The following is a 12,446-nucleotide window of genomic DNA, read 5'->3' as shown; positions in this document are numbered from 1 at the left end:
CTTGTATTCCTGTGCTGGTTCTCGTCGGTTCCAGTGTATTTTTCTGTATTTTGCTCCTGCTGTTACCTATTCTTTTTGTTCCTGTTGCAGGAACCTATCTTTTTGGAGGTTTTTTCTCCTTTCAGGATTTTTTTTCCCTCTGGCACTACCTCTGAGGGACACGGCCTGCTCTTGGCGTACCCATTGCCTGCAGCACAGTGGCTACCAGAAAGAGTCACCCCTACTTGGGCCAAGGCCGAACATTCAAGAACAGGATCCACGGCACTCGTTTTGCAGACTCCAGGGTAAAGCAGGACGTAAGTCGTCACAATGAAATGTGTTTCCCCAGTCCACTGATTCACCATTGAGGCTGGCTGATTGTGTGCAGACCCTGGATGACTTTTCATATTGTTTGGTTGGTGGTCTGTGGAGTGCAGTTTCATGTTTGGTGTGCATACAAACCATAGTGGGGAGATAGAGAACATAGGTGATTGATTTAGTATGTAAAAAAATGTGGAGTCATGAACAGAACCACAAGCTTCTTAAAAAATGTCACATGTACGACATCTAGTAGAACTTCAGGGAATGTGTTTCATTGGACATATTATGAAAGAAGTGTATCACAATGATTTATAGCTTGGGCAATGGATTTGTGATCTGTGGGTTGTAATCTTCAGTTCACAAAGAGATTTGTGATTCTGCTCCCCCGAGCCTAGATCATCAAATTGGTATTGGTTACAACTATCTGAAAAACACAAAAGTGTCTAGCAGTACTCATTAAAATCTGCACCAATGTCAGACTTCACCAGTTTGTTCCTGGGAACCATTTATGTTATCCTAGCTTTCCAGTGCAGAGGCATTCTCACATACACAACTTTAAGTGTTGTACAATTGTACATAGTGAAATTGCATTCTCTTTATGAAAAGGCAGCTTTTTTTCCTCCTGGTGGGACACAGTTTTGTCAGTGAATATAATCCTTTCAATACATTCCTACCAATCATTAGATTTCACCCCTTACCTTTTATCTCTTTCAATGGGATTAGGTCTGATATACTAATTACTGGTTGGAAAAAGAAGGTCACAAATTGTGACCAGTATATTTGCATCCAATAACAAATGTAATGAACTGTTAAAGGTCAGTTAGATACATCTTGATTTGGAGTGGGTCACCAGCTGACCTAACCTGAGGATATTAATAAAGTAGGTTGTAAATTGCAGCTCACTTTGAATGGTGACCATCACAGAGGGACAACCACGTCTTTGGTCCTCTTTCCTTAAAGGACCTGGGTCTGTGTATAAAAAAGAATATTTTTTTGTATTAGAAAAATGTTTGATAGTTACCAGTAGTTCCCTAGACTGTTACCTACTATGCACTAAACACTTGTGTTTATTTCACAAAGGGAAACCTTTGCTTTTTGCAGGTGAATTACCACCCAACATGGGAGTCAGTATTTTTTTAATGGTTTTGCATCCAGATTTTAGTCTCTCAACATTGATACATACCATACCAATTCAGCAGTGTGAAAGTTGATTTTCTGTCAATAAAGAGAATTACAGACTGATCTTATGCCAACGTTAGATTGTGCTTACATTGTCCTCCATCTTGCCTCAATGTCACAATATACCACGTGGTGACTATTGCTTTTTTCTATTTTAAATAAAGTTTCACTAGTGTCCACAAGACTAAGTAGAGAGTGTTCTCAAAAGTATTTGTTCAATGTACTGAACCAAGGACATTTTCAACTGTCCCAGGGTCATGCTAACAAAAGGTCTCTGTTCATCTGTTCAGCTAAGACTATGAGAATGACTACATCTCAATGTCTTGCAGTTATGAGAGAATCTTCAAATGTATTCCATAGTAAAATGTTTCTTTTAGCTTACTCCCTATTGGTGCAAATCCTGAGATTCATGTATTCCCACAGAGTGTATGAAAATCCTTGCCTAAATCCCAATAACTGGATTTCTTTAATCAGAAGATCTCCCTTTCCCACGTTTAGAAGGTGAATCTATGCTGAAATTCACTTAGAACTGCACAGAGTTATTTGTAAATATGATTCGTGTGCGTTGCTTCTAAACTCTTTAATAGCATGTTTATTGTAATCTGCCTATTCATTCTTTAAAGAACGCTTTGAAATGGCAACGCTTGTCTGTTATTCTTAAAATAGTGTTTCAGTCTAGTCATGCAAATTTACCTAACCAGAAAAAGTGACACTTCCAGTCAGGTAGCAGCAAAGTCCATATCAGGACTACACCTCTCCTGGTGTTCGCCGTTGGCACACCCTATGAGCTACAATTTGAATCTTAAATTGTGAGACGACAGCAATTGGAAGGGACACCTACAACATGCCCCTTCCAAATACCAAATTGATATGGGGACGCCATCCCATTTTAAAACTTTTTATATTTGCCAACACTGAATATGAGTGTTTGCTCCAGTACAAATGGTTTGTACATATGGCCGTTAATATTGCCCTTGTGTGGAATAAATCTTTGAGCATATACTTTATTGCAAGGGATCCGAAGAGAGCGTAGGACTACTTACACATTTTAAGTTCTTAACTTTGCCAGTGAAATCTGGCCCTGGATCGCTCAGCTTTCACCCCTTGAGTGTGCTCACACATTTCACACACACTACACCATTGTGGACTAATACTGAAAGCGCTTTAAGTGGATACCTAGCCTCAGAGTTGAATCATGTGCCTGTGCAATTCTGACAATAAATATAATCTCTCACAAACGTGCCAGTATAACTTTAGTGACCTGCGCTCTAATTCTACCTTTGAATAATAAAAGACGCTGTTGGACTCATCAAGACCAAGGCAGTAATGCACAAATTCACTTCGTGGGCATGCCGACCACCCGTGCCGGTGCTGCAAAGGCCCTCCTGCTTGACTGGCTCCTCAAGAGAACTGCCCTTTTCACCCTGACGTTCGGCAAAGATAAGAAATGAGAAGTGTAGTTTTACCATGATCCTCTGGTAATTCTTCACGTTGCTCTTTACGCATCGTGTGAAGTAATAGGCATCTTCTTGCTGAAAGACAATCACAGAAAGGAGCCAATTAGTTAAAAAAAATAAAAGGAATGTAAAAAGATTCTAATCTGACCCAGTGCTCGATATGCGATAGAAGGAAGGGCTTCAGAATGTAATCATCTTGCAAACTAGTGAATTATTTATGTTGCGTTTCTGTAGAAAGCGATATTTTCCACAATAAATATAATTGCTTGTGCTAAATGTCATTTGCACAAGGATAAACATGGAATAAGATGTTTCACTATAGTTCAAAGCTCAATGACTCATTTAATGACTATGAATTAATAGAATCTCTAGCTTGGGGTGTTTACATTTTAAGCAAAAAAGTTATGTATATATTTCCCTTAGATGTGTAGCCATGGGCATGGAGCTACCTCAACTCTTGCAGGTGCTTATTGCTAAGGTATCAGGAGTGCAGACAGCTGATGACCTTAAGATCTTCATAGCTAGCTGTTATAGCCTATTGACACAGAACCTCTTTGCAAACATCTACATACCTTCATGCTAGATGATTGCTGCTGCAGGCTGTAGTCAGAAGAGATTGCTGTGAAAGATAGATATGTTAAAACTGCGACCTGAACGAAACCAGGGTTCTTTCACATCTTTCACAGAACATGTTTCCTGAAGTCAAAAATAGAGCACCACCACTGCATTTGGTCAAAAAGCAACACAGTGCTGGATTTATGAACACAAGTTAAAATATAAACAGTCTCCGTGGGATACTTTTTCACGATTATGGAAAATGCAGAAGGTTAATTCTCTATTCTTATCAACAAAAATCGCTACACATTTGCATCTCTGATCCTGGCACTTTCTGGATCGAACCATTTAGTAATTTGAAATATTGTTTAAATAATTAAAAAGCTTAATCTAAGGGTGTTACTGACATCACTGTTTAAATCATCAAAGGAAAAATTAGCTGAATGAAAAGTCACAAACATTTAGCCTGCCGTTTTGATTTTAACTCTGATATTCCAGGAAACAAATGCAGATTATTTTCAAAGGTTTTGTTTAGTGACGGCGTCTTTACAGTACAAGCAACAATCATAATCCACCATGGAACATGCTATGTACTCCTTATGTAAAGAAATATTGAGCCAGGGAGAAATGCCGAGAGGAATAAGAATAGAGAGGCCAGTCACGCAGAAAAAAACACATGGAATGAATACCTTAACAGACAAAAAATATCCGATCCATTTGCTTACCATTCACAATCATTTATTGAAAACAAGCCTGAGATGAAAGTCCTCAGTTTCAGTCCCTGCTTTTTTACCCACACGACCCTCGGAAGTGTGTTCAAATGACTAGAGCAGAAGTACCTGACAGTTCATTGATTGTTTATGTGAGACTGTCAAAAAAACTCATTAATTACTAGTAGATCTCTTCAAGACCGAGTGATATATCCTCAAATAAAAGATCACCCAAGAAAATAACTGGAAATGTTTTGTATTACCAGCTGGTTTATCATCATGGGAAATGTATTCAATTCATTTGATTGGCTCTTTAGATATTTGTGTTCCAGTTTCTGGGTTGGTGCTGAGAATTTTAGAGAGCACTGTAGCAAACTTGACCATTAATTGCATCCTCAAGTCTAGGGCCAGGGCAGCCCCATATTCATCTTGAATTTGATTTAGCACCTCGGGAGGATTGGCAAGTGTTGTTGTACCCTGCTCTGCAGTGTACAGGGTAGCAAATACCATGCTCCAAGTGTTGCCGTTATCCACTACGGGAACCATTCAAAATGGCGAGCACATCATGAGAATTTTGTGTTTATCTTGGCATTCCAGATGGGGAAACACTGCTTCCAGTGCGTTTATTTTTTTGAGCTAAACAAAACGGCATTTCTTCGTGTTTGGCAGATACTTTTTCCATGATAGAATGCACCATTGCAGGGTTAACGACTGGTGTGACTGCAGATGGTAGTGCTGGAGCAGCATGTGCTAGATTTGTATTTAATGTTTGCATTACAAATTGTACTGAATCTATATATTGCTACAAGTTCAAGATATAAGCAGTGAACCTCAGCTGCCCCTCAGTGGTCTGCTTCTGGATGTGGTGTGTATGTGGCCGATTGAAGCCAGTTAGGACCATCATTACTCAGCGGACCTAGCCTAACATGTAAAGATGTATGGGGTAAGTCACCATCAAGCCAGTTCTGGTGGTCTTGAAAAGATAGAGGTATCTCTATGTGTGTATATTGTCTGCATTGTACAGATGCATTTGCATGTGTAGAATGATGAAATGTATTAGTGTTCCCATCAACTGCTTGAAAATGGACCCAATAATAAACAATATCAGTTCTATAAGCTGTATGAGCTCAACCACAAATGTAACAGCACCACCCGGGGCTGTATGGCCATTATTTAATAAATGATTAGTAAGTTGAATGGCCTCAAATGTACTGCAATTACCACCCGTTGTGAGATTGCTATGTCAAATGTACTGGTTCAGAGATAAGGACACCATCATTTTAAGGTTCAAACTTGAACAACCTTCAGTCTAAAATAAGTGCTACCTACCTAACTGAGGAGGAAATCCCCAATGCCACGAACATCACTCTATATAGTAATGGGGTGCCTTTAGCACGTAGTGAGACACAGATACTCAGGGAGATCCATAATTCAGTGTCTGACCAAACGCTGGTGGCTCCATGTCATGTTATCTCTCATTGTACCAATGAGATTGCTGGATTTGGGAGGCAGCCTCACCAGCTTGTGGAGAACTGAGTCCATTTCTACACAGTGTGACAACTGTTGGCTCAACCTTTTCTCTCAGTTACATTCATCTCACACATGCAAAGACAAACAGAAGCAGGCATTGGTCCAGTCTATTATATTCAATCAACTGCATTCTAATGAAAATGGTATTTACTGCAATGATTTGGAAAATGAAACATAATAAAAATGCACAGTGCACATTCCCAAACACAAAAGTCCCTCTCTCAAAATATGACTGATTATGCCATATGGGCCCTTATTTCAATTAGCTCTTACTTACCCAAGCAGCCACTGAGAGCCATGAAGAGGAGGGAAATAGTTAACTTCATGTTTGCTGTAGGACTGGTCTTTGAGCCTTTTTCAGAACTGCTGAACAATCAAAGGTCTGTGAAAAGGTCCATTCCTGGGTCCCTATTTATACCAAAAGCAGGTGCTTGAAGAAGCAGGTGCCTCCCAGGAACGTGCAATATGGTCATCACCACTGTACCACTGTACTGTCAGCCAGAACATCACAGAGATTTTACAAACAACGGGCATTTTCCACCTGTTTGTAAAAGACTTATTGGATTACTCAGGTAAGGAGTTTGAGACATGAGAAAGTGGAAGAGACTCTTTGCAAATAATGTGTTTTTTTCTTCCTTGTTTATCTCCACCAGGACATCTTAATCCTTCTATTGATTGAAGAACTAATCTTCCCACCTGTACTACTCCTCAGAAGCTACTGATTCAAATCAGACTCCCACTGGGACATAGAAAAAATGCTGAAAAAGCATCTATGAGTGGAACCTGCCTGTCCAAAGAAAATAATGAAAAAAACACATTAAGAATCATTAAAATGAGCATTAAGGACTCAGCAATATATAGTCAGATGGTTTTGTTGTGTCTTTCTAAAAAAAGACAGTGCCAGCAGGGATAAATAAAGATATGTGCTGATGCATGTAACTGAATGTTCCTTCTAATTATTTGGACTCACTAAACATACCCTCACCACTCAACAATGAATTGGCTTCTCTTTGGCATAGAGCAGTAATTCAACTCCAGAGCTTGTGTATGAAGATGTTAAACATGTACAGTGTTGTGAAGTGTTAGCAATTGTTCATATACCTATTTTAAACATAATGCAGCAAGAGTGGTAGTATTGAGCACTGAGAAAACACTCAAAGAACACAGAAACAAGCAAGTACATATCATCTGTAGAACTATATGAAATAGCATTTCTTATTTTACCAAGGTAATTTCTGGTTATTGGGATGATACTCTTGGTTAAAGACACGCAAAGCAGTGAATGGTATCACAAAGCAGGGCAAATTCCGACAATACACCTTGACACATTGTATCGCAAGATTCCAGTCACATGACTTCAGAAATGGGAAGAGGTTGGCCCTGGACTGAATGAAAATCTTCTACGCAAACTACAGACAACAAACCTCCTTTAGTGGGTTTTCATATCCCTTTTCTTATTCAATGGCAATATGTGCCTTTCAGTAACATAATCATTTGCCATTATCTTCATTAAAAAAAATATGCACAACTGGAATCGATTTTCTTCTTTGAATGAACAGTAAATCTCACATCCTTCCGAATAAGAACAACTGACCTAAAACATGTTCTGCTGGATTAAGGAGATTTGACTCAACCTGGCTGTGTAAGTGAGGCCCTCCATTTTAAGGGTAAAGTATTTTCTTGGACATAGCGCAAATTAATAAAACATTGCTATTGATTCCGATGCAGCAAAATATATTTGCCCACGGCAACTGAACAGCCAGGTCTTGAGTCCTTTTCTGAATTCCAGCAGAGAGAATGAGGTCTGTAGGTGAGGTAGGAGGTTATTTCAGGACTTCACAGCAAGATAAGAGAAAGATAGTCCACGGCTATTGCTGCAGTGGATGAAGGGGGTGTGGGCGAAGCAGAGGGAGGCACAGAGGAGGTGTCTGTAGGGAAGGGGAAAGTTCAGTCGGTGAATGATGTAAGCTGGTCCCAGGTTGCGAGGGACTTTGAAAGTGAGGATCAAAATCCTAAACTGGTATCTCTTTTAAATGAAAAGCCAATGGAGCTTCTTTAGGTGGAGGCTGATGTGGTTCCATCTAGGGAGGTATAGGATGAGTTTGGCTGGTAAACTCTGCATAGTTTGCTGTCTCCTGAGGAGGTGTGATGTGATACCTATGTAGAGTGCATTGCTGTAGTCCAGTCAGCTGGTGACAAGAACTTGTGTGATGGTCCGTCTGGTGTCAATGGGGAGCAACTTGAAGATCTTGCGGATCATGCAAAGGGTGAGGAAGCATATAGACAAAACGGAGTTGATCTGTCTTTTAATGGTGAGCTTACTGTTCAGTATGGTGCCAAGGTTGTCGGTTTAGTCAGTGAAAGTGGGTGAGGGTCCTAATTAAGGGAACCACTAAGCGTTGTTCAATGATGAGTTGTTGTTCCCAAAGATCAAGACTTCTCTCTTGTCTGTGTTGTTTTAGGCAGCTGTCTCTCATCCAGTCGGCAGTGCTTGTCAGGCACCTGTGGAAGGAGGTCAGCGTGGTGAAGGGGTTCCTGATAGCTTGAGGATGAGCTAGGTGTCATCGGCATAGGGTATGATGTTTAGTCCTTGTGATCTGATGATATTGTCCAAGGAGGTCATGTAGGTGTTCAACATGGTAGGGCTGAGGGACAAACCTTGAGAGATGCCGCAGATGGTGTTTTTGGGTTCGGAGGTAGGTGGGGGAGGTGGATTCTCTGGGGTTTTGAGGGTGTCTGTAGGAGGCTGGACTGGCTTGTAGTGAGTACCAAGGGGTACTTGCACCTTGCACCAGGCCCAGTTATCCCTTATTAGTGTATAGGGTGTCTAGCAGCTTAGGCTGATAGATAATGGTAGCTTAGCAAAGCAGCTCAGGCTGAACTAGGAGACGTGTGAAGCTACTACAGTATCACTTAGTGTCATATGCACAATATCATAAGAAAACACAATACACAGTTATACTAAAAATAAAGGTACTTTATTTTTATGACAATATGCCAAAGTATCTTAGAGTGTACCCTCAGTGAGAGGATAGGAAATATACACAAGATATATATACACAATAGCAAAAATATGCAGTATAGTCTTAGAAAACAGTGCAAACAATGTATAGTTACAATAGGATGCAATGGGGAAACATAGGGATCGGGGCAACACAAACCATATACTCCAGAAGTGGAATGCGAACCACGAATGGACCCCAAACCTATGTGACCTTGTAGAGGGTCGCTGGGACTATTAGAAAATAGTGAGAGTTAGCAAAATAACCCTCCCCAAGACCCTGGAAAGTGAGTGCAAAGTGCACTAAAGTTCCCCTAAGGACAAAATAGTCGTGTTAGAGGGAAAATGCAAGGAAAACACAAATCAGCAATGCAACAACGATGGATTCCTGACTGAGGGTACCTGTGGAACAAGGGGACCAAGTCCATAAGTCACAAGCAACTCGGAGATGGGCAGATGCCCAAGAAATGCCAGCGGTTGGTGCAAAGAAGCTCTTACTAGGCTGAAGAACTGTGAATACTGCAGGAACGACAAGGGCTAGAGACTTCCCCTTTGGAGGATGGATCCCCCACGCCTTGGAGAGTTGTGCAGAAGTGATTTCCCGCCGGATGGACGCCAACAAGCCTTCCTACACGCAAATCGTGCGTTTGGCGTTTTTGGATGCTGCTGGGGCCCAGGAGGGACCAGGAGGTCGCAAATTGGACCTTCAGAGAGAGGGGACGTCGAGCAAGAAAAGGAGCCCTCACTGAAGCAGGTAGCACCCGGAGAAGTGCCAGAAACAGGCACTACAAGGATGCGTGAAACAGTGCTCGCCGAAGTTGCACAAAGGAGTCCCACGTCGCCGGAGACCAACTTAGAAAGTCGTGCAATGCAGGTTAGAGTGCCGTGGACCCAGGCTTGGCTGTGCACGAAGGATTTCCGCCGGAAGTGCACAGGGGCCGGAGTAGCTTGCAAAGTCGCGGTTCCCAGCAATGCAGCCCAGCGAGGTGAGGCAAGGACTTACCTCCACCAAACTTGGGCTGAAGAGTCACTGGACTGTGGAGGTCACTTGGACGGTGTCGCTGGATTCGAGGGACCTCGCTCGTCGTGCTGAGAGGAGACCCAAGGGACCGGTAATGCAGCTTTTTGGTGCCTGCGGTTGCAGGGGGAAGATTCCGTCGACCCACGGGAGATTTCTTCGGAGCTTCTGGTGCAGAGAGGAGGCAGACTACCCCCACAGCATGCACAAGCAGGAAAACAGTCGAGAAGGCGGCAGGATCAGCGTTACAGAGTTGCAGTAGTCGTCTTTGCTACTATGTTGCAGGTTTGCAGGCTTCCAGCGCGGTCAGCGGTCGATTCCTTATCAGAAGGTGAAGAGGGAGATGCAGAGGAACTCGGCTGAGCTCATGCATTCGTTATCTGAAGTTTCCCCAGAGACAGAGACCCTAAATAGCCAGAAAAGAGGGTTTGGCTACCTAGGAGAGAGGAAAGGCTACTAACACCTGAAGGAGCCTATCACAAGGAGTCTCTGACGTCACCTAGTGGCACTGGCCACTCAGAGCAGTCCAGTGTGCCAGCAGCACCTCTGTTTCCAAGATGGCAGAGGTCTGGAGCACACTGGAGGAGCTCTGGACACCTCCCAGGGGAGGTGCAGGTCAGGGGAGTGGTCACTCCCCTTTCCTTTGTCCAGTTTCGCGCCAGAGCAGGGGCTAAGGGGTCCCTGAACCGGTGTAGACTGGCTTATGCAGAATTGGGCACATCTGTGCCCAACAAAGCATTTCCAGAGGCTGGGGGAGGCTACTCCTCCCCTGCCTTCACACCATTTTCCAAAGGGAGAGGGTGTCACACCCTCTCTCAGAGGAAGTTCTTTGTTCTGCCATCCTGGGCCAGGCCTGGCTGGACCCCAGGAGGGCAGCTGCCTGTCTGAGGGGTTGGCAGCAGCAGCAGCTGCAGTGAAACCCCAGGAAGGGCAGTCTGGCAGTACCAGGGTCTGTGCTACAGACCACTGGGATCATGGAATTGTACCAACAATGCCAGGATGGCATAGAGGGGGCAATTCCATGATCATAGACATGTTACATGGCCATATTCGGAGTTACCATGGTGAAGCTACATATAGGTAGTGACCTATATGTAGTGCACGCGTGTAATGGTGTCCCCGCACTCACAAAGTTCAGTGAATTGGCTCTGAACAATGTGGGGTCACCTTGGCTAGTGCCAGGGTGCCCTCACACTAAGTAACTTTGCACCTAACCTTTACCAGGTAAAGGTTAGACATATAGGTGACTTATAAGTTACTTAAGTGCAGTGTAAAATGGCTGTGAAATAACGTGGACGTTATTTCACTCAGGCTGCAGTGGCAGGCCTGTGTAAGAATTGTCAGAGCTCCCTATGGGTGGCAAAAGAAATGCTGCAGCCCATAGGGATCTCCTGGAACCCCAATACCCTGGGTACTTCAGTACCATATACTAGGGAATTATAAGGGTGTTCCAGTAAGCCAATGTAAATTGGTAAAATTGGTCACTAGCCTGTTAGTGACAATTTGAAAGTAATGAGAGAGCATAACCACTGAGGTTCTGGTTAGCAGAGCCTCAGTGAGACAGTTAGGCACCACACAGGGAACATATACATGCACACCTATGAGCACTGGGGCCCTGTGTGACAGGGTCCTAGTGACACATACATATAGGCCACAAACCTATGAGCACTGGGGTCCTGACTAGCAGGATCCCAGTGACACATAACAACCATACTGAAAACATGGTGTCTTCACTATGAGCACTGAGGCCTGGCTATCAGGATCCCAGTGAGACAGTGAAAACAGTGACAAACACCCTGACATACACTCACAAACAGGCCAAAAGTGGGGGTAACAAGGCTAGAAGGAGGCTACCTTCTCACAGTGTCTCAGTGGATTCAAATGTTGTGGAGCCTTTTGATCAGAATGTGGTGTGATACTGTGTAGAACACTGCTAAGAGGTAGAGGAGGATCAAAGCCACAGTTTTTTCATGGTTGAGTAGGTACCTGATGTCATCTGTGACTGCAATCAGGGTGGTTTTTGTTGCTGTGGTTGGTGTGGAATCTGGATTGTGATGTGTCCAGAAGATTGCTGTTAAAATACATTCTTCTTTTTTAGCATTTTTCTACGTGTTCCAGTTTTAACTTTGGCTGCATTTGAAATATGTCTAATTCTTAAAGCAATTTATTTGCAAACAGGGTCTCATGCAAGCTCCAATCTCTGGCCTTCTTGGAATACTCTGTGAACCCTTTCATCAGTGGTGTCCACATTACTTCATATTTTCAAAGATATGGCAAAGTTATTCTCCTTCTAGTGTAAGTGCACTTACAGATGACTGGCCCCGAAGCAGGCACCTTCAGTTTATGGCAAAAGAGTGCTTGCATTGTGGTCAGGATACCTTCCTGGACAAAAATTATCCCTTGACACATAGCAAATAGAAAATAAAGATATTTTCCCTGTCACACTAGCCTCAGGCAGGCACACCATTTTGCTGCAAACCTATGTGTGCAAGTGTTTTTAAATATGGGTGTCAAAGTTTATTGGTGGATATAAGAAGCTGGCTCATTATATAGTATAGCAACAAGAGGTATATTTTGCATAGAGTCTAGGAATCACTTATTAGTGGGCAGGGGCTTTCTTTGGCAATCTAAAGGTGCCCTCTTGGGAGTAGTGTGGTTGAGAAGCCTTAGGCTATCAGAGAGAAATGTTAAAAATC

At 42.8% G+C, this 12,446-nt stretch overlaps 1 protein-coding gene across 1 annotated transcript in view; it reads right to left on the bottom strand.

Annotated features, from left to right (window-relative positions):
* The window catches only part of LOC138247290 (uncharacterized), a 32,826-nt gene extending 26,721 nt beyond the window's left edge, over positions 1-6,105 (bottom strand). The window contains exons 1-3 of the mRNA XM_069202003.1: positions 6,009-6,105; positions 3,509-3,555; positions 2,946-3,011 (exon numbers count right to left, since the gene is read on the bottom strand). Coding sequence (XP_069058104.1) covers positions 2,946-3,011; positions 3,509-3,555; positions 6,009-6,057 — 162 coding nt within the window. The 5' untranslated portion in view covers positions 6,058-6,105. The remainder of the gene's footprint in view (positions 1-2,945; positions 3,012-3,508; positions 3,556-6,008) is intronic.
* Between the last annotated feature and the right edge of the window lie 6,341 nt (positions 6,106-12,446).

This window comes from Pleurodeles waltl, chromosome 7, assembly GCF_031143425.1.
Source record: "Pleurodeles waltl isolate 20211129_DDA chromosome 7, aPleWal1.hap1.20221129, whole genome shotgun sequence".
NCBI lineage: Eukaryota > Metazoa > Chordata > Amphibia > Caudata > Salamandridae > Pleurodeles > Pleurodeles waltl.
The sequence above is the reverse complement of the archived record's forward strand: the minus strand, read 5'-3'. Positions and strand labels throughout refer to the sequence as shown.